Here is a 23,916-nt window from a genome sequence, read left to right on the forward strand (position 1 = left end):
ATATATTTACAGTATTTAACAATCATCTTCTGAGCATTTCTGGTCAATTAAATAAAAATTTAGTTTCTACAGGGAATCATATAAATTTCTTACTGAAAATAGTGTCTGAAATACTCCTCTGTGATACAGACATGGGGGAGATTGAGTCAATAATTAAATCACTGAATACTAAGGACTCTCATGGTTATGAAGGAGTACTTAGCAGAATATTAAAGTACTTGCTGCACATGTTAGTCCTGTATTTAGTCACAGTTTTAATTTTTCCTTTAGGAATGGTCAGTTTCCTTAACGATAAAAGTACTCGGTAGTAAAGCCACTTTATAAAAGGGAGAAAGGGATAATGCAGACAATTTTAGAGCTATTTCTATGCCATCAGTGTTTGCTAAAGTTATTGAAAAGGCTGTATGTTAAGGATTTTCTATCAAATGTACAATTTGGCTTTAGAAGTCGTTTAACAATTGAAAATGCTATATTCTCTTTTCTCTGTGAGATACTGGATGGATTAAACAAAAGGTTTCGAACGCTAGGCATATTTTTTGATTTAACTAAGGCATTTGATTGTATTGATCACAAAATATTGCTCCAGAAGTAGGACTGTTATAGGATACAGGGAGTAGCGCACAACTGGTACATCTCTTACTTTAACGACAGACAGCAAAAGGTGATTATTCACAGTGTTGAGAATGGCTGTGTTGTATGGTCTGAGTGGGGTACAGTCAAGTGGGGGTTGCCCCAGGGATCAGTGTTGGGGCCACTCCCTTATTTATATAAATGATATGTGCCCTAGTATTACAACTAACTCTAAAATATTTCTGTTTGCTGATGACGCTAGCTTGGTAGTAAAGGATGTTGTGTGTAACACTGAAAATAAACTAATGCTAAATGACAGTATGACTCAGTTTTTACAGTTTATAATACACAATTCCAGAAAACCTGGAATTTTAATTTCACAGAATGGGCATATCTTTAATGAAACTGAAGAGTTCAAATTTCTAGGTGTCCAGATAGACAGTAAACTGTCGTGGAAAGCCTACATTCAGAATCTTGTTCAAAGACTTAATGCTGCTATTTTTACTATTCGAACGGTATCTGAAGTTACTGGTCGTTTGACATGAAAATTAGTCTACTTTGCTTATTTTCATTCGCTTAAGTCGTATGGTATTATATTTTGGGGTAACTCTTCCCATTCTATAAGCATATGTTTGGCTCAGAAACGGGCGGTTCGGTCTATAAGTGGAGCAAGTTTACGAACCTCTTGGTGACCCCTCTTCAAGAGTCTGGGTATTTTGACATTGGCCTCTCAATATATATATATTCCCTACTGTCATTTCTTGTTAACAATATTAGCTTATTCCCAAGAGTAAGCAGCTTTCACTCAGTTAATTCTCGGCAGAAATGAAACCTGCACTTGGATTAGACTTCCTTAACTCTTGTGCAGAAAGGTGTGCAATATACTGCTGCATCCATTTTCAATAGTCTACCTCAAGAATTCAAAATTTTAGTAGTAATCCACGCGCTTTCAAATCAAAACTGACGAGTTTCTTCATGGGTCACTCCTTCTGTTCTGTTGAGGAGTTCCTGAAAAAATTAAGCTTATTCTCGTTGTATTGTTGATTGCGTTTTCTTAAACTTACGGGCTGACTTTTTTCGGGTTCATAAACATTTTATTTTTATCTGTTATTACTTTTATGTTGTAATTTCATGTACTGACACGTTCCCTAACTTTGGAGATTTACCCCTGAATTTGGTCCTACGGAACTTGACGTGTAAACAGAATAATTAAAAAAAATTGATGACAAACAGCTGGAGACAGCGTCTGCCATAAAACGTCTGGGCATAACTACCCAGAGCGACCTTAAGTGGAATGACTATATAAAACATATTAGGAAAAACAGACACCGGACTCAGGTTTATCGGAAGAATCTTAAGGAAATGTTGCTCATCCACGAAAGAAGGGGCTTATAAAGCGTTTGTTCTCCCGATTCTTGAGTATTGTTCATCTATCTGGGATCCCTATCAGGTAGGACTGACAGAGCAGATAGAGACGATCCAAAGAAGAGCGGCGCGTTTCGTCGTGGGATCGTTTAGCTGGCGAGAGAGCGTTACGGAGATACTAAATAAACTCCACTGGCAGACGTTACAAGAAAGGCGTTGTGCTTCATGGAGAGATTTACTATTGAAACTTCGGGGCAGTAATTTTCAGGAGGAGTCGGACAACATATTACTTCCCCACACATACATCTCGCGTATTGACCACGAAGAGAAAATTCGAGAAATTAGAGTCAATACAGAGGCTTACCAACAATCTTTCTTCCCACGCATTGTTCGCGAGTGGAACAATGTTGGAGGGATCGGATAGTGTTGACGAAAGTACCCTCTGCCACGCACCATTAGGGGCCTTGTGGAGTATGATACAGATGTGGATGGTAGCCACAAGCAATCCTGCCATGGTCGCCTCCATGAAGGAAGAAGGCCAAGATCAACATTGAGAGCGGAGAGTAATTGGAATGGTGAGGAAGAGAGGTCTGGCAGAGGAAGGCTACCGTGGTGGTAAGGCCAGGCGAATGAGAATACAGGGCAACTGCTGAAGAGTGGAGAGGCCTTTGAAAGTAAAGAGCAAAAGTAAGTTAAACAATTCAGGAAATGTTTGAAATGACAAGATTAGCTCAGTTCCGCTGCATGCAGAACGAAAACCAGCCATGGAAATTGGAATTTCAGATCGGCAGTTCCCGTCTCACTCGGCTACCTTCTTCTTCTTCTTCCTTATTTAGCCTCCAAACCCTCCATCACAGTCCACCTTACAACCTCCAATTTTTCCGATTTTGGCGAGCTCCTTGGGTGTCATTTCAAAAAGGAAAGAAACTATCTTCTGACATCTTCGTCTGTTATTCTGTCGGAGACTAGCTCCTAATGGCAGTTAGCCTAGTAAAGAAATATAACAACTCGTGTGACGACATAGTTCCTCTCGTATAACCTTCCCTCAACCTTGCAGTGTAAGTATATATATGATGAGTACGTAGCGCACACCATATAAAAAGAAACATTTTCTTCTAAAATTAAAATTTAAACTGCATATATTACAATAGAGCGTTTATTAAAAATGGTAACCGGTTTCCGCCAAATAGCGACCCACATTAGACCACATGCAACGCCATCATCTATCGTTATGGTGCATATGGCCTGAAGATTGTCGCTATTTGACCGAAAGTGGTTGCCCTTTTTAATGTACATTCTATTGCGATTAAGATTGTTTTAATTTTAACATATTCCACTGAGATCACTGTTTTATCTCCATAAAAGAGCTTTCAAGAATTTTCTGTGTGCTGAAGGTAGTTTTCATTTTCATGCCAACACACAACTAGTTATATATTTTTTAATTTTTAATTTTCTTAAAAAATTTCGTTGCTTTTTACTTCTTACACTTTTCTATTCATTTACTCTATCAGAGGATGCTGATGAGGAAACAAAGAACGATTTCTTCCTTGAACTAGAGAATGTAGTAGACAGACTACCAAGACACTCGATAATGGAAAACTTCAACGCCCAAATGGGAAGAGAAGTACAGTATCGTCCAACGATTGGTCCTGACAGTATCCACAATACGAGCAACACGAACGGTATAAAACTAATAAACTTCGCCTAGATAAGGATAATGACCATTAGAAGCACATACTTTACCCGAAAAGTAGTACATAAAGTTACCTGGGTATCCCCAGATGGAAGTACGAAGAATCAGATCGACCATGTTCCTGTTGACCGAGGGCACCATGGTAGTGTCGAACATATGCGATCCTTCCGCGGAGCAGATATGAATTCCGATCATTTCTTGGTAGTAGTGAAACTACGTTTGAAACTGTCTACCAAGTGGCGAAGAAATCCTGAAAAGATAGCCCGCTGTGACAAGGATAAGTTGGAAGATGTAGAACTGAGACAACGCTATCAAGATAAAATTGGAGACAACTTCACAGTAGAAGAAGCAAAGTCATCACGCTCGTTTTTCCAGGCCTCAAGATTTGCCAGAGGTGTCTACCGACAACGTACATTTGTTCTAACGAATGAGACGGGTGAATTGGTACCGCCAGAAGAGCGGGCAAACCTATTTAAAATACATTTTGAGAACCTATTGAGTCTGGACGTTCCATTGACGGTGACAACTTAGACGGGAGCCCGTTTTGATAGAGTACAAGTCCCTGAACCATCAGAGGAAGAAATTAGTGTTGTCCTAAAACAACTCAAGAACAACAAAGCCCCAGGAAGTAGTGGAACCACAGCTGAAATGCTCCGCTTGGGAGGACAACCACTGATGGATGCATTTAAACGATTAATTTCCATCATCTGGGCAGCAGAAATAATTCCTGAAGAATGGAAGGGAGCAGTTATATATCCCATCTTCAAGAAGGCTACCAACTATCACCACCTTTCACTATCCAACTACCGAGGAATTTCACTTCTTGAAATTGGATGCTAAGTCTGGTAAACGGAATTAAACCACTGGCTGAAGGAATTTAGGCACATATCAATTTGGGTTCGTCCACGTACGGTCTACCATTGACCACACATTTACTTTGAGGCGTTGTTGTTGTCTTCAGTCCTAAGAGTGGTTTGATGCAGCTCTCCGTGCTACTCTATCCTGTGCAAGCTTCTTCATCTCCCAGTACTTGCTGCAACCTACATCCTTCTGAATCTTCATAGTGTATTCATCTCTTGGTCTCCCTCTACGATTTTTACCCTCCACGCTGCCCTCCAATGCTAAATTTGTGATACCTTGATGCCTCAGAACATGTCCTACCAACCGGTCCCTTCTTCTTGTCAAGTTGTGCCACAAGCTCCTCTTCTCCCCAATTCTATTCAATACCTCCTCATTAGTTATGTGATCTACCCATCTAATATTCAGCATTCTTCTGTAGCACCACATTTCGAAAGCTTCTATTCTCTTCTTGTCCAAACTATTTATCGTCCACGTTTCACTTCCATACATGGCTACACTCCATACAAATACTTTCAGAAACGACTTCCTGACACTTAAATCTATACCCGATGTTAACAAATTTCTCTTCTTCAGAAACGCTTTCATTGCCATTGCCAGTCTACATTTTATATCCTCTCTACTTTGACCATCATAAGTTATTTTGCTCCCCAAATAGCAAAGTTCCTTTACTACTTTAAGTGTCTTATTTCCTAATCTAATTCCCTCAGCATCACCCCCATTTCAAGACTCTGTCCATTCCGTTCAACAGCTGTTCCAAGTCCTTTGCTGTCTCTGACAGAATTACAATGTCATCGGCGAACCTCAACGTTTTTATTTTTTCTCCATGGACTTTAATACCTACTCCGAATTTTTCTTTTGTTTCCTTCACTGCTTGCTCAATATACAGATTGAATAACATCGGGGAGAGGCTACAACCCTGTCTTACTCCCTTCCCAACCACTGCTTCCCTTTCATGCCCCTCGACTCTCATAACTGCCATCTGGTTTCTGTCCAAATTGTAAATAGCCTTTCGCTACCTGTATTTTACCCCTGCCACCTTTAGAATTGGAAAGAGAGTATTCCAGTCAACATTGTCAAAAGCTTTCTCTAAGTCTACAAATGCTAGAAATGTAGGTTTGCCTTTACTTAATCTATTTTCTAAGATAAGTCGTAGGGTCAGTATTGCCTCACGTGTTCCAGCATTTCTGCGGAATCCAAACTGATCTTCGCCGAGGTCGGCTTCTACCAGTTTTTCCATTCGTCTGTAAAGAATTCGCGTTAGTATTTTGCAGCTGTGACTTATTAAGCTGATAGTTCGGTAATTTTCACATCTGTCAACACCTGCTTTCTTTGGGATTGGAATTATTATATTCTTCTTGAAGTCTGAGGGTATTTCGCCTGTCTCATACATCTTGCTCACCAGATGGTAGAGTTTTGTCAGGACTGGCTCTCCCAAGGCCGTCAGTAGTTCCAATGGAATGTTGTCTACTTCCGGGGCCTTGTTTCGACTCAGGTCTTTCAGTGCTCTGTCTAATTCTTCACGCAGTATCGTATCTCCCACTTCATCTTTGTCTACATCCTCTTCCATTTCCGTAATATTGTCCTCAAGTACATCGCCCTTGTATAGAGCCTCTATATACTCCTTCCACCTTTCTGCTTTCCCTTCTTTGCTTAGGACTGGGTTTCCATCTGAGCTCTTGATGTTCATACAAGTGGTTCTCTTTTCTCCAAAGGTCTCAATAATTTCCCCTACTGAGATAAGCCTCTACATCCTTACATTTGTCCTCTAGCCATCCCTGCTTAGCCATTTTGCACTTCCTGTCGATCTCATTTTTGAGACGTTTGTTTTACCTTTTGCCTGCTTCATTTACTGCGTTTTTATATTTTCTCCTTTCATCAATTAAATTCAATATTTCTTCTTTTACCCAAGGATTTCTACTAGCCCTCGTCTTTTTACCTACTTGATCCTCTGCTGCCTTCACTACTTCATCCCTCAGAGCTACCCATTCTTCTTCTACTATATTTCTTTCCCCCATTCCTGTCAATTGTTCCGTTATGCTCTCCCTGAAACTCTCTACAACCTCTGGTTTAGTCAGTTTATCCAGGTCCCATCTCTTTAAATTCCCACCTTTTTTCAGTTTTTTCAGTTTTAATCTACAGTTCATAACCAATAGATTGTGGTCAGAGTCCACATCTGCCCCTGGAAATGTCTTACAATTTAAAACCTGGTTCCTAAATCTCTGTCTTACCATTATATAACCTATCTGATACCTTCTAGTATCTCCAGGATTCTTCCACGTATACAACCTTCTTTTATGATTCTTGAACCAAGTGTTAACTATGATTAAGTTATGCTCTGTGCAAAATTCTACCAGTCGGCTTCCTCTTTCATTTCTCTCCATCAATCCATATTCACCCACTATGTTTCCTTCTCTCCCTTTTACTACTCTCGAATTCCAGTCACCCATAACTATTAAATTTTCGTCTCCCTTCACTACCTGAATAATGTCTTTTATCTCATCATACATTTCATCAATTTCTTCATCATCTGCAGAGCTAGTTGGCATATAAACTTGTACTACTGTAGTAGACATGGGCTTCGGGTCTATCTTGGCCACAATAATGCGTTCACTATGCTGTTTGTAGTAGCTTACCCGCACTCCTATTTTTTTATTCATTATTAAAGCTACTCCTGCATTACCCCTATTTGATTTTGTATTTATAACCCTGTATTCACCTGACCAAATGTCTTGTTCCTCCTGCCACAGAACTTCACTAATTCCCACTATATCTAACTTTAACCTATCCATTTCCCTTTTTAAATTTTCTAACCTACCTGCCCGATTAAGGGATCTGACATTCCACACTCCGATCCGCAGAACGCCAGTTTTCTTTCTCCTGATAACGACGTCGTCTTGAGTAGTCCCCGCCCGGAGATCCGAATGGGGGACTATTTTACCTCCGGAATATTTTACCCAAGAGGACGCCATCATCATTTAACCATACAGTAAAGATGCATGCCCTCGGGAAAAATTACGGCTGTAGTTTCCCCTTGCTTTCAGCCGTTCGCAGTACCAGCACAGCAAGGCCGTTTTGGTTAGTGTTGCAAGGCCAGATCAGTCAATCATACAGACTGTTGCCCCTACAACTACTGAAACGGCTGCTGCCCCTCTTCAGGAACCAGATGTTTGTCTGGTCTCTCAACAGCAGCTGATGGCAGCATTGACCGCGTCACATTATGCGAAACGTTAGAGGAACTTGGCATCCAACGGAAATACATCCGTCTAATTGCAGCTTGCTACTCCCAGTCAACTTCTAAAGTACTGCTTGGCAACCAACTATCACAACCTTTCAATATCCAAATTGGATTGAGACAAGAAGATCCATTGGCGCCAATGTTATTCAAATTTGGCTTGGGAAAAGTAAGCCGTGACACTTGCCGAGCCAGAGAAATGGAGATGGTGGGAGCGGACACAATTCTGGAATTTGCTGACGATGTTGTGATCCTTGGTGACACTCTGGAGCAAATGTGTGCTGATACTTGCCGATTCCGAGTACAAAACTAAATATCTTTGAGTATCACGTCTTCGATTTCTCCCCCCTGCCATTGCTTCGAATGAGTTGAAGAGTTCAAGTACCTCGGCTCAATATTAACCAACAAAAGTGAAGTGACGAAAGAAGTACATCAACGCATAACAAGTGCTAATCTCGTTTTCTTTAGTCTGAACAATCTTTTTAAATCTGGTCTGATATATCAGAAGAACGAAGTCCATCTGTACAAGAGACTGGTGAGGCCAGTACTTTTATACGGCTGTGAAACTTGGGCGACATGAGCAACGACAGAAGATTCAATATGTGCATTTGAAAGAAAGGTACTTCGGAAGATCTATGGACCCGTCTACAATAACATGGAAAGTAAATGGGAAAGAAGAAAGAAAGAAGACCTGTACCAGAGGTCTGGAAAGCCACATATTGGACGAATATTGGGACAGAGGTGACTACAGTGGTCTGGCCACATCTTACGCGCGGATGGATCCCTTCCTGAGAGAGTCCTCCACTCTCAATCCACGGGAAAAGCCCGAGAGAGTCACAAGCAGTGACGACGATCCTTCAAGAAGTACAACCGGCGGCCTTGGAGGATGGTGCTAGAGACCGTTCCTTTTATTTGGGTTTATGTGTTTGTAATGTTTTTTCCCTATTGTTCTTCTGCTGTTAGCCTCAAAGGCCCGTTAATGCAATAAATGATGATGATGATGATTTACTTCTTTCGGATAGTATTACTTATAGTGAAAAACGAAAGTGTTTTCCTTTACTATAAGTATTGAAAATAATCTCAATTCTTCATTTATGAGCAAATAAACTGAAAGAAATAAAATTTCGAGTCACCTCTTCTTCTTAGATCGAATACGCAACATAAAAGTGTCCGTTCTCTAGTGCCACAGTATTGGAAGCTGATTTTTACTACGACACTGTCCTTGCAGTTTCTTCTACCTGAATAAACCAAATTCTGTCCTTCTTCGTCTTCCTCTCTTTTATCTTTTTTTATTTTTGAATAGAATATAATCGTAATAGTCAACACAATATGGCTCTCAAATATAAGTAAGCGAGTTGCGAAAAACTATCAGTCTCTAGTGGAGAGCGATATTAAGTCTGCGGTGTGTTTGCGAGATAATTTTACATCCACTCCTTATCTGTAGGTTTTCATGACAACTCAAAGTGTTCTGTCTCTAAAAATTGGATAAAATCTACCAGTTAAAAGTCTCCCTTTGATATCGGGTAATAAACCCATTGTCCCAGCATCCAAGTCACGCTATCAGTCTCCGGTTGGGATGCCAAATCAAGTCAGCTTTGATATTGTGATCGATGTTTACTTGTGATTCTGTGGTTCTGATTATGGTTGCCGCTTTCTTCCTTGTCCATTTCCAAGTTCGGTCTCATCTCTGCTCACTAAACCTGAATGGTGGAGAACCAACGCAGTGGCATTGTAGACATAACGAGCTTGGAGTTAAACGGATTTTAATTTTTTCCTAATGGGAATGGTGTCGTTAACGTTCGTGGTAGGTCGATTTCGTACTTCTTGAAAATAACAGAGTTCCAAGAAATATCGTCCCACATAATCCAGTTTCGTTGATTGGGGCAGGCTGGTCGCTGTTTTCAATAGTGTAAATAAGCATTTTTCATGACACTGTTGTTTATATATAGCATTTTACGACTTTCCTTTAGAAAAGGAGCTATTGCTTGCGGAATGACGTCCTTGATCTCTAAGAGACCTCCAATCCGGTTTAAAGTGGCAATGTTAAAAGCAGTCTTGAAAATATTAGCTCACCAGACGTACCAACACGCTATACTGCGGATTTCCTTAGCAGTTGTTGTTTGTATTGGTAAGGCAGCTTCTACGTAATAATTGATTGTCCTAATGACATACATGTTAACGAAATTCGTAGCCCGCTCGGCTAGCAGCGCGGTCTAACGCGTTGCTTCCCGAGCGGGAAGGCGTGCCGGTCCCCGGTACAAATCCGCCCGGCGGATTAGTGTCGAGGTCCGGTGTGCCGGCCACCCTGTGGATGGTTTTGAAGGCGGTTTTCCATCTGCCTCGGCGAATGCGGGCTGGTTACCCTTACTCCGTCTCAGTTACACTATGTTGGCGATTGCTGCGCAAACACTGTCTCCGCGTACGCGTACACCATAATTACTCTACCACGCAAATATCTGGGGTTACACTCGCCTGGTATAAGACGTTCCCAGAGGGGGTCCACTGGGGGCCGAACCGCACAGTAACCCTGGGTTCGGTGTGGAGCGGCGGAGGGGCGCGTCACTGAGGGCTACGGCGGGACGAAACCTCTCCGTCGTTTCTAGGTCCCCAGTTCAATACACACACGCACACAATACACACAATAACGAAATCCGCCATTCGAAAGCTGCCTAGCGTTCTCGCTTTATGTTCTTTAATTGTCGCTCGAAGTATGTTCAGCTTGTGTGTCCAATTATCGGTGCTTACGTCTTTGAGTTGGCTGATATTTTCAATCCGTCGACCTAGTTCCAGTGGTCGTGATTTCTGGATGTTAATATTTGCCCCTGCAGCGTGACAACGGTCTTTGATAATGCATTTGGCCATGTGTATCTCGTGATTATCGTTCACAGTTAAACTAATGTCACCCGCATAAGCGTGACATACCGTCTTGGTGTTAAAAATTTACACCCTTTTCAGTCTTAGGCCGATACATGGCGCATACTGGGCTGATTTGTGTAAAATAGAAGTGACAAAGTGCTTGTGTCCCATCCGTAACGGCGAGAATCGGAATAACAGGAAGCAGAGTAGAGAGGCAGTTGCAGCATCCAGTTTGCTGTCGATGTCGTAACTATACACTGACTGAAGACTTAAATATGTGTTATGCCTTCTGAAGATGTGTGAAAGCCCGAAATGCCTATTAGCTAAAATAAAAATACATAAAAATGTGGCTGGTTGCTATGTTTATTCAAATAATATAATCCACAGCCACGCAGCTCAACAGACAGGAAAGTGGGTAGGTTTTTTTTGTGCGTAGATCGAATTTTCGTCTGCGACAGAGATCGAACTTTCCTGTATGTGTAACCTTGTCTAGCATAGTAATACACCTAAGAGGATGTGGAATGTATTTCAGAGAAGCAAATCGAGCAACTTCCATGTTGATTTCAAGTTTTATGAAGCTAACATGTCACATTTGGTGCTTCTCGTAGTTATACTTCCGAATTACAAAAGTATGTAGTTTGCATGATGTGTTGCATTAGAGGTACCTCGAAATCGCATCATTTTAATATGGTTTGTTGTGACAGAGTGCCGGAGATTGCAGCGTCTGTGGCTAGACATATAAATTGGTCTACATTTACATGGTTACTCTGCAATTCACACTTAAGTGACTGGCAGAGGGTTCATCGAACCATTTTCGTACTACTTCTCTACCATTCCACTCTCTAATGGTGCGTGGGAAAAAGCAACACCTCAATCTTTCCGCTCGAGCTCTGATTTGTCTTATTTTATTATGATGATCATTTCTCCCTACGTAGGTGGGTGTCAACAAAATATTTTCGCATTCGGAAGAGAAAGTTGGTGATTGAAATTTCGTAAATAGATCTCGCCGCAAAGAAAACCACCTTTGTTTTAGTGACTGCCACCCCAACTCGCGTATCATATTAGTGACACTCTCATCCCTATTGCGTGATAACACGAAACGAGCTGCCCTTCTTTGCACTTTTCCATGTCCTCCGTCAATCCTACCTGGTAAGGATCCCATACCGCGCAGCAATATTCCAGCAGAGGAAGGACAAGTGTAATGTAGGCTGTCTCTTTAGTGGGTTTGTCGCGTCTTCTAAGTGATCTGCCAACAAAGCGCAGTCTTTTAGATTAGATTAGATTAATTATTCATTTCATAGACCCACAAAAGAGGGGTTCCTCCTGGGTGTGGAACATGTCAGACAAACACATTACAAAAATTTAATTAGAAAAACTTGAGTTTCATTAATTTTAATGATCCTCAGTCAATAAATAGTAAAATTATGTACATGAATTAAAATTAAACTTATAATATTTACAGGTTTAATACTTACATCTACTTTCATTAACTCCATCATTCACACAGTAGCTGGTTACTTGGCTATTACAACCAAGTATTGTGAAAAATTAAAGTAAATTACTCATTTCAATGATCTTCAGTTAAGAACAGTCGAATTATGTGCAAGATTTAAAATTAAACTTCCACTATTTACGGACTTAAGACTTACATCTGCTTTCCGTACATCCATCATTCACACAATCAAGTATTGTCAAAAATTAAAGTATAATAAATTTTCATTGAAATGGTCTACTGTACTTGTTGAGAAATTCATGGATGGAATAGAAGGCGTTGGCCACCAAAAATTCTTTTAAATTATGTTTGTTTCGCCTTCCCCACAATATTATCTATGTGGTCTTCCCAATTTAAGTTGCTCGTAATTGTAATTCCTAGGTATTTAGTCGAATTGATAGCCCTTAGAGTTGTGCGACTTATCGTATACCCTAAATTTATCGGGTTTCTTTAGGTACCCATGTGGATGACCTCGCACTTTTCTTTATGTAGTGCCGATTGCCACTTTTCGCACCATGCAGAAATACTCTCTAGATCATTTTGTAATTGGAATTGATCATCTGATCATTTTACTAGACGATAAATTACAGCGTCATCTGCAAACAATCTGAGGGGGCTACTCAGATTATAACCTACATCATTTATGTAAATCAGGAACAGCAGGGAGCCTATGACACTACCGTGCGGAAAGCCAGATATCACTTCTGTTCTACTCGATGATTTACCGTCTATCACTACGAACTGTGACCTCCCTGAGAGGAAATCAGGAATCCAGTCACACAACTGAGAAGACGATACTCCATATAAACGCAATTTGATGAATAGTCGCTTGTGAGGGACGGTATCAAAAGCCTTCTGGAAATCTAGGAATATGGAATCGATCTGAGATCCCTGGTATTATTTAGTTGTTTATGAAAAGCAAAGGAAACTTTTTCAGAGAGCGTTGGCACCATAATCTAATGTCGCCTCAGCACTCCTCAAAGGTTCGTTTTTATAGCACCAGCGGAACACATCAAGTACAGTCTTGGTCAAAACTAATAAAAAAGCTTTATTATTCAGTCAGTAACGTCAGTTATACAACGTCAGAAAAAAATTAGTACACCCTTTTACAGTTTTTCAGTTATCTCAAGATTTATTGTTGCATATGGAATATGAAATGATTACATTTATATTAGTGATCAATAGCACAAACGGTTCAAGGGCACCAGGTATCGGCCCATGCTGAAACACCTTTACTTGAAAGTGATGTAGCTTCCACGGGCAGCAATGCAGGCGCTGGTTCTGGCATCCAGTTGATCATACAGATGGCGAATAATGTCCTGGGGGTACGTTATTCCACGCCTGATGGACCTGTTTACATAGTTTTGTAAAGTTGTTGGTTGATGAGACTCACGAGTTACTTCTCGTTCCGTCATATCCCACATGTGCTCGATTGGAGACAAGTGCGGAGATCGCGTTGGCCAGGGAAGGTGCTGCACGTCTTGCAGAGCACGTTGAGTTTCACAGGTTTGCGTGGGCGAGTATTATCCTGTTGGAACAACACGTCACCATTCTGTTGCAAGTACGGCAAAAGAACGGGTCTAACAAAATTCTGCACGTACTGAGCGCTGGTTAGCGTCCCCTCCAGGAACACCAAAGGTTATCGAGAGTTGTAGGTTATTGCACCCCACACCATAAGGCCTGGGGTGGGGTCAGTACGTCTTGTACGAATGAACTCTACGAGACAGTGCGGACCAGGTGTACATCATACTTTCAGACGACTGTCACTTGCGTGCAGCCATAATCTGCTTCCATTGCTGAAGACCACGGTGCGCCCTTCAATCTTCCTAGTGATCCCCTGACGGTATCGGTCGAGCCGTGCGCGCCGATACTGTGCCGTGAGTGGAAGACGGGCTAGAGGTGTGCGCGCTAATAATCGGTTCGCAACTGTATGTGTTGACACATCTGGCTGCCTTGCTGCAAATGCTGATGAAACTGTTCGCGTTTTCTGGTAACGAAGCTGTGTTGGTCTTGTGAATGCTGACAAGGTGGCGGGTCCGGGCTACATAATGATTAGAAGTTTCGTTTTAATGTCTGGTAAAACCTGGCCTGTGATTGGTATTCCATAGTGTGTTTTTTTGGCTTAGAAGCTCTCTGCCTTGCCTGCTTCCAAGAAAATAGTGTGACTTCAACAGGTGTGACTGTACGATGTTACCTGGGCTAAGATCTGAAGTTCTAAATATGTACCTGTTGACGCAGAAGCTCTCTGATGGGCCTGTTTTCAGGAAAGAGGCTTGGCTATGGGGAGGGGAGATGCATGATGACATCATCCCAAGCAAGCCTCCGCAGCGCTGCCGTCAGCTACACTCGCCACTGTCTGACGAATGGAAGGTGTGCATATGTGCTGCTCCTGCTCACATGTGCCCATGCTTTCTTACGTGTAGCTTGACACAAAGAAGCAGAAGTAGAGTTCTACAAGAGGACTTGACGAGAACGAACTGAAAAATTCGAGAAATATTTTTAAAATAAGTGTTTGAAAGATGTTGTTGTGGTCTTCAGCCCAGCGACTGGCTTGATGCAGCTCTCCATGCTACTCTATCCTGTGCAAACTTCTTCATCTCCGAGTGACTATCGCACCCTACATCCTTCTGAATTTGTTTAGTGTATTCATCGCTTGGTCTCCCTCTACGATTTTCACGCTCCACTCTGCCCTCCAATACAAAATTGGTGATCGCTTGAAGCCTCAGAACATGTCCTACCAACCGATCCCTTCTTCTTGTCAAATTGTGCCACAAATTCCTCTTCTCCCCAATTCTATTCAGTACCTCAATAGTTAAATGATATACCCATTTAATCTACAGCATTCTTCTGTAGCACCACATTTCGAAAGCTTCTATTCTCTTCTTGTCCAAACTATTTATCGTCCATGTTTCACTTCCATACATGGCTACACTCCATACAAATACTTTCAGAAACGACTTCCTGACACTTAAATCCTTACTCTATGTTAACATATTTCTCTTCTTCAGAAACTCTTTTCTTGCTTTTGCCAGTCTACATTTTATATCCTCTCCACTTCGACCATCAGTTATTTTGATACCCAAACAGCAAAAGTCATCGACTACTTTAAGGGGCTCCGGAACGCCCTATACTTGCAATGTTAAAATAACGCTTATAAATTACATCTTTCCTCACGAAGTATTTGAGGTACGAAGTTGAACTTTTTACAGATTATTTATTGGAATATGGGCTACAACTTAACACAGGGATTTTACAAAATTTTAGTTCAGTTATTAAAGATGATTTTTTTCAATTGTAATGAAAATTCACAACATTTTTTTGCAATTTTTTATTTATATATTCAAAAATATACAGTTTTTTGGAAAAAGGCTGTGTTAAATTATGCAGAAGGTACTGTGTAACATTTACTGAAAGTTTGAAACAAATATGTTTGGAAGATCCTTAGAAAACATGTATTTAGTATGAGAAAATAAAAGTTTTGGGAATCGAGCGACAAAGATTGGATTAACTTTTTAGTGCATTCCAGGTCCATAGGATGGATTGTCTTCATCCTCTGCAAACTCCTCCTCCAGCTTCCTCTTGTTCCTCCTCCTGTTTACTCTTGCTTGTATTTCTAGACTCTTTACAGCCCTGTCTGCAGCCCGAAGGCGTTCCTTGTCTAAAGCAAGCATCGCTCGTACCATGTTAGAACCTATCTTCATTCCCATATTTTTAAATACCTTGCACCTTACAATGTTGCCATCATTGAAAGTCGCAACAGCATCATACACACCAAAGTGAAGTGTTTCTATTCCAACAAATACAGTCTTGGGGATTCTCGACCATATAACACTATTTACACTTTCATTGGGGTTTTGAGTTTTTCCGTGAATACACTTTTTCAACAGTTCAGGTGCTGCTAAGTCTCTGAAAATAGGTTTTATCACCTCCATTATTGCATGAGGCAGACTATGCTTATGAGTGTACACTTCACCAGTTAGCAATCCTTTGTTATATTTACACCAACTGTCTTCTTCTTTGGGACACAAGCTATGTTGGGGATTTTCATCGTCTTTATTGTTTACAGTAATAACACATACCTTTGGCTTTCCAACATTTTTCCTTTTCTTAAAAGCCTTCACAGGATTTCTAATAACTTTACTTTTACGCATTATTATACTTCAACAAAACAGAGACTCAAGAAACAGTATTAATTACGAATATTTTCGAGATAACGACAGAGTAAATAAACATGAAACAATCGACAATCACACCAACGATATATATTGAACCATCACAGGTTAGCCACAACACATACTTTATCTCACATCACTAAAATGTACCTGATGAACACGGACGTTAATAATAACACCATTTGACAGCAGTTTAACAGCGCCACAGTGAGTCACGCCCATCTAGAACACATTTCAAAAAAAAATTTAAAATAGTTGTAGTCTTCGGAATTGAATAAATTAAATATCTATTAAAAGGTAATAATTTGCAGATTCAGAAAACGCAAAAAAGTAAAAATTGAACTTTTCATGATTTTGAGCCTTTCCGGAGCCCCTCATTTCCTAATCTGATTCCCTCAGTGTTACCTGATTTAATTAGATTGCATTCCATTATCCTCGTTTTGCTTTCGTTGATGTTCGTCTTATATCCCCCTTTCAAGACACTTTCCATTCCGTTCAACTGCTCTTCCGGGTCCTTTGCTATCTCTGGCAGACTTACGGTGCCATTGGCAAACCTCAAAGTTTTTATTTCTTCTCCATGAATTTTAATTCCTACTCCAAATTTTCTTTTGTTTCCTTCACTGCTTGCTCAATATACAGATTGAATAACATCGGGGAGAGGCTACAACCCTGTCTCACTCAGTTTCCAACCACTGCTTCCCTTTCATGCCCCTTGACTCTTATAACTGCCATCTGGTTTCTGTACAAATGTAAATAGCCTTTCGCTCCCTGTATTTTACCCCTGCCACCTTCAGAATTTGAAAGAGAGCATTCCAGTCAACATTGTCAAATGCTTTCTCTAAGTCTACAAATGCTAGAAACGTAGGTTCGCCTTTCCTTAATCCATCTCCTAAGATAAGTAGTAGGGTCAGTATTGCCTCACGTGTTCCAACATTTCTACGGAATCCAAACTGATCTTCCCCAAGGTCGGCTTCTACCAGTTTTTCCATTCGTCTGTAAAGAATTCTCCTTAGTATTTTGCAGCTGTGACTTATTAAGCTGATAGTTTGGTAATTTTCACATCTGTCAACACCTGCTTTCTTTGGGATTGGTATTATTATATTATTCTTGAAGACTGGGTGTATTTCGCAACATACATTTTGCTCACCAGATGGTGGAGTTTTGTCAGGGCTGGCTCTCCCAAGACTATCAGTAGTTCTAATGGAATATTGTCTACTCCCGGGTCCTTGTTCCGACTTAGGTCTTTCAGTGCTCTGTCTAATTCTTCACGCAGTATCGTATCTCCCATTTCATCTTCACCTACATCCTCTTCCATTTCCATAATACTGCCCTCAAGTACATCGCGCTTGTGTAGACCCTCTATATACACATTCCACATTCCTGCTTTCGCTTCTTTGCTTAGAACTGGTTTTCCATCTGAGTTCTTGATATTTATACAAGTGGTTCTCTTTTCTCCAAAGGTCTCTTTAATTTTCCTGTAGGCAGTATCTATCTTACCCCTAGTGATATATGCCTCCACAACCTTACATTTGTCCTCTAGCTATCCCTGATTAGCCATTTTGCACTTCCTGTCGATCTCATTTTTGAGAGGTTTGTATTCCTTTTTGCCTGCTTCATTTATTGCATTTTTATATTTTCTCCTTTCATCAATTAAATTTAATATCTCTTTTGTTTGAAAGGGTACAGTACCGCCCGACATTGAAAATAGGTACAACATACTTCATAATTTTTGTCAGAACAACACATTTTTTTCTAATAATAACTCAATTTCAATTAATACAGCGAAGCCGGATACCAGTGTGGGAAAGAATGACAATTTATTTATTTAATTGATCACATGTGCACTCCCACAAAATAAATCCCTACATCCAGTTTGGTGAGATCTGTGAAATGAATGAATGTATGGTCGTCTGCTAACCGCAGATAGTGAATGTGAATATATGATCATCTTTGAGACGATCCTTTGGCCACCTTTGGTCGAACCAAAGAGATGAAACTTACTGGAGCTTTGAGCGCCTGAAATGTGGCTGACCAATACGGTTGCATGGTCTTCCCCCACCTCGACAGAGGTGCGAGAGAACCTGAAGAACGGCCATGTTTCAGCACTCTGCCGCTGGATCTTGTGCTGTTAAGAACTGTCTTAGGTGTGCTTCGTAAAGACAAAAGAGTGGAGACATGGTATGCATGTGGAATATTTAAGAGTAGTTTGAAATAATAATTTCTCTATTTCAGGAACTTTTGTGGGGAGAATTAAATGTCAGGCAGGTAATATTAATGGGATCGTAGTAATCTTCGGAAGTGACCAGCGGTCACAATGAAACCACGTGTAGCAATAAGTTGAAATACTTCCGTGTGCTTAAGTCAAGCTGAATTACTAGCGTGTGTACAATAAGTTGAAATATTTAAGAAATAGCGTGTGTACCATAAGTTGAAATATTTAAGAAATGGCGTGTGCAGGACTTGAAATTAGAGACGAGTACTTCCACGTGGTGAGTACTGTGTGAGTCTCAATCTGTGTATGAGACAAAGGATAAAGAGAAGTACTCGTCCATGGTATCAGTTGAGGACTCGCGTGTGTGATGAATATGTTCTTAATATTACTTTGCGTGATATGATTCCGTGTGACGCTAGATTCAAACCCTGAGAGAGAAGCAAGGTGAGTCGGCCGTCTATCCAGCAAAGCCACTTGGCTTGCATTGCACAGGAAGACGTGCATATATCTCCAGAGTTCATAGTAGGAAATCAGAATTACAAAATGGGACAGTGTCGTGTGAAACTGGGATAAATACTAATTGAAGTGGGAAAGCTGAAAGTGATAGTGTTGTGACTATTTATTGTATTGTATTCCATGTTGTAGTGTGGTGTATGTCATGTAATTTGGGTATGTGTGGTTTGCATGGGAGAGTAGCAAGGTAGTTTCAAAAGATTAGTGGGTTATGCTTGTTCCTTCTGTACCGCTCGATCTGGAGGAAAGTTTCTTGATGATGATTGTGAGAGTCGAAGTGTGAGATATAATAAAAGATCCACCATCCTATCCAGAAAGTGCACTGTAGCGTTAAATAATTACGAGACCATAGGATAGAGACTCACCAATGTAAAGCCATGCCCACTGGGTGGAATTTCTCACGTGTTATTGTTGTAGGTTATAGAATTTGTGTGTTTAGGTTATAGAATTTATCGGAATAAATAAGATAGTGAAAAGAAAAAGATTGGTGGCCTTTTCCTTCGAATTGTATGTTGTCATGATATCCAGAATTTATAATGTGTGCGCCACTCATATTCAGTGCGATGGCCACGTGTTGACAAAAGCCGTTAAATAAAAAAGAAAGAAAATGTGGTATTGCCAGTGCGTAGTGAACAGTCAGAGTTCCGTAAATTACTGATAGTCAGATGCGTGTTTCCGTTGCGTATTATTCATACAGGAGTATAATTTGTAACTTAATTGTGAGTACGAGAGTTCATGTTACTCGATAAATAAGAATGAATCCACTCGCTTGGCAGACCACTCATCTTGCAGGCCTGACTGCTTGATGCCACAGTATGAGCAAGGCATGTGGGTGCCTCTCATGTTAACCAAGGATTTCCGCTAGGCCTCGTCTTTTTACCTACTTCATCCAGTGCTGCCTTTACTATTTCATCTCTCAAAGCTACCCATTCTTCTTCTACTGTATTTCTTTTCCCTGTTCCTGTCAATCGTTCCCTAACGCTCTTTCTGAAACAGTCTACAACCTCTGGTTCTTTCAGTTTATCTACGTCTCATCTCCTTAAAGTCCTACCTTTTTGCCGTTTCTTCAATTTTAATACACAGTTCATAACCGATAGATTGTGGTCAGAGTCCACATCTGCCCTGTAAATGTCTTACAATTTAAAACCTGGTTCCTAAATCTCTGTCTTACCATTGTATAATCTATCTGAAACCTTCCAGTGTCTCCAGGCCTCCCCCACGATCACAACCTTCTTTCATGATTCTTAAACCAAATGTTAGCTATGATTAAGTTATGTTCTGTGAAAAATTCTACCAGTCGGCTTCCTCTTTCATTCCTCATCCCCATTCCATATTCATCTACTACTTTTCCTTCTCTTCCTTCTCCTACTATCGAATTCCAGTCCCTAATGACTATTAAATTTTCGTCTCCCTTCACTATCTGAATAATTTCTTTTATCTCACCATACATTGGAAAGATATATGGTATATATCTATGTTAAATTGAAAGTATAAAGTATTTTGTTACACAGTCAGAAGCTGTATAGACGAAAGTGTATCTAAACGATTAATCTTCATCAACAGATAATATCCTTCCTAATCCTGGCGGCAAGTGGTAGAATAATATAAGAAAAACGTTAACAATGTTGTACTTAACATCAATCAATGCTAGTGGTTACAAAGTTATTTCACAGTGCATCTTCTAGCCACTGAAGTGTATGCATTTCCAAGACGTGATTAAAGTCCTCTAATAATGAAATCCTAAGTATTTGGACGAACCTAAAAATAAGATATAAAGAAAATGAGAAAAGACATTTAAAGCTAAATGACAAATATTATAAATGTTTCATGAATAACATAATGTATTTTAACATAACTTAAAGAGTTTGTTTGGAGAACACTTTCTGTCCCAAAGGAAAGTTTTTATCGAAGGGATTCTCAAAATTAATACATTTGTCAGTAACACAGATCCTGTTGTTATTGTTATAGCACAGTATTGCCTAATTACAATATTGCCTAACTTTAGTACAATATTGCCTAAATTTAGTTTATCTACTGTATTTCACTTAAATAAAGGGCCTGTTTTAGCTTCTTTTTGTGTACCAGTTGTCTCATATCTGTTGGACCCACTTTGTGAGTCGTAATATAACTTATAGAAGCAGACTGTTCCCCTGTCTCGTTAATATTTACCATGCTGAAACAGTCGACCAGTCATTTTCTAATGCCGTACGATGTCAACAGATTTTTTTCTTCAGGCAGTTAACGATTGTTCAAGTCAGCTGACGAAAGTCTTCGAATTATTGAAAAATATTCCTTTACAGAGTGAAATAAGTTTTCCTTCCAACTTAGTTTGGATATCTGAGAATTATCGATCATATTTCTCTTTTCTGATGAATGTCTGCAGACAACTGAAACCGCACAATAGGGGACACCTTTCTGTGTCTTGGCTTGAGAAAGTATAGTCCAAATGGAAATCGTTTCTTTTCGCTTATTGATTGATACAACAATTTCTTTAAACCTATTATTTCCTTTTTCGCTGTACGTAATCCGGCGTGCTTTTGAAAGACCTTAAAATTTTTGTAGTTGATCTAATTTCACTGGACTCGCATTCGGGAGGACGACGGTTCAATCTCGCGTCCGGCCATCCTGATTTAGGTTTTCCGTGATTTCCCTAAATCGCTCCAGGCAAATGCCGGGATGGTTCCTTTGAAAGGGGACGGCCGACTTACTTCCCTGTCCTTCCTTAATCCGATGAAACCGATGACCTCGCTGTTTGGTTCCTCCCCCAAACAATCCAATCCAATCTCATTTAATTTTCTCCAAAATTGTCAGCTAGTAGTTTGCATTGAGAAAGTTTTCGTGAACAGTTCTCTGATTATTTTCTATGGTATCGTTGCAGATGGAGATCACCGTTTACAAGTGGGGCAGTACTGGCGGATGGGGTAGATTTTACAACTTGACCTTCACCAGACCATTTGACTACTTGGTGACTAACTTCCCGGCCGCCATGGAGTCTATCTGGTTCCCGATGGGGATCACAAAGAAGCCTGTGCCTCCGGCAAGTATTCAATCAATACCCTGGACGGAGTGTCTTTTCAGAAGCATGAATAGCAAATTGCATGCAAATTATTTTTTGAAATGTTGCTTAGAAGGCTGCTACTGGTACTTGGACATATATAAAAGCTGCATATACTTTTATTTAAGGTGGTGCCTCTTTTGAAAATATATTTCAACTCCAATATGGCCATTACGACACAAATCCTAAGAGTGAAGACGGAGGCACTAGCTAATGTGTAAGAAAAATATCAGTTTGAACTAGAGCAGAAATATCACCAAAAAAAAAAAAAAAACACTATCAGTAACAACCTACTTGTACCAGCTGAAGTTTGTGTGTCCTTTCTTGAATGAAATGTAACGAAACTACTTTCATCAGAGCTTAGTTTAATTACTTTCATGCTCTGTGCATTGTAATTTCGACCTCTCGCTGTGATATGTGGAAGGAGTCTGATATGTGGAAGGAGTCACTTTTGTAACTGTAATGCATGTTCTCAGCGAGAAACTTGACAATGTGCTGACCATTTTGTCTTATTTGTGTTAATACACTTTTTTTGTATTCTCTATTTTCCTCCACCTCTCTAACACAACACAGACAGACACACACACACACACACACACACACACACACACACACACACGCGCGCGCACACACACACACACACACACACACACACATACACACGCACAAACACACACACACACACACACACACACACACAAGGATTTTTTTAACAAGTGAAGCAGATATGGTTTCAGATAAAGTATGAAGTTAATTTTATTTCCTATCAAATTCTTTACATTACTTGGTAGGAGCTCAAACACCTCATTCCTTTCTGTTATACAATATGGATAAGTGATGGGTGAGTAAGTCATTTCTTCTGCAAGGGGGCTTAATTAAAAAGAAAAGACTAATATTAACGAATAAATGAAATAATTTTAGTAGCTGTGTGACCGGTTACGGAGTCTCGTAACCGGTTGGCCCTGACTATTATTAGTACGCAATCTGACTGCATAAAATAAAAATAAAGAATGACAAGGAATTTCCATTAACACAATTGATTAATTAAGTTCCCTGCAACTATAAAAGCTACGAAACAACAAAGCACAAGTGTAACTGTTCTGTGTGCGGTAGTGTGACTCAACGTACATGTATCTGGCTCGGTTCTTTCTCAATACGACAAAATATTTTAAACACCATTTACAATGAACTAATTGAAAAACCAGAAATAATATAATTACACATAGAAACTAGAATTACAAGTCTAATAAATGAACACGAGCCAGATGCTTTGTTGACTGTACCAGTGAGCAAGAGGGATTGTTATTAAAGAAAACTGTAATACCTTTTTACCTCATTATATATTGACGAAAATATTCCATTACACCAGCATCATAAATCAAAAGCCCATCTCCTTTCTCAAATATATTCTGACAATTGCGTCTTCTTTCATCTATACATTACACCAACCGAACAGTACAACATTTCAGTCAACACTCAGATCGTCTACTCTCTCGCCCAACAGAACAACGACTGCCCTCGACATTCTCTGAACTACTACTGCCCCAGTGGAGGCGGCGGAATAATAATCTTTGTCGCAATCTCTGGCGCTGTGACTCAGTGTAGCCACCTTTCACTTCTTCTAGTACTCTATTTATGAAAATTTCTGTTGTTTCTGAAACGTGACTGGTTACGGTAAACAAACTTCATAAAGTAATAAATGTGCTGTGAGTCTCTTGTTGGTGTGCCCAAACCAACTGTAGAACGAAATGCCTCCGAGATGGCCGCTTTTCCTGAGAAGACGTACCACGTATCTCTGGATTATGTCCTACTACAATAACACGGGTCGTTTTATTCTTAAAGGTTGTGTTTTTTGTGACGACAGTCTTGTGCTGCAAGACTGAGGCTTCTGTTTT

At 40.1% G+C, this 23,916-nt stretch overlaps 1 protein-coding gene across 1 annotated transcript in view; it reads left to right on the forward strand.

Annotated features, from left to right (window-relative positions):
- LOC126234353 (uncharacterized) overlaps positions 1-23,916 on the forward strand; it is a 135,259-nt gene that overhangs the window by 36,566 nt on the left and 74,777 nt on the right. The window contains exon 3 of the mRNA XM_049943041.1: positions 21,845-22,003. Coding sequence (XP_049798998.1) covers positions 21,845-22,003 — 159 coding nt within the window. The remainder of the gene's footprint in view (positions 1-21,844; positions 22,004-23,916) is intronic.

This window comes from Schistocerca nitens, chromosome 2, assembly GCF_023898315.1.
Source record: "Schistocerca nitens isolate TAMUIC-IGC-003100 chromosome 2, iqSchNite1.1, whole genome shotgun sequence".
In the NCBI taxonomy this organism is placed as follows: Eukaryota; Metazoa; Arthropoda; class Insecta; order Orthoptera; family Acrididae; genus Schistocerca; species Schistocerca nitens.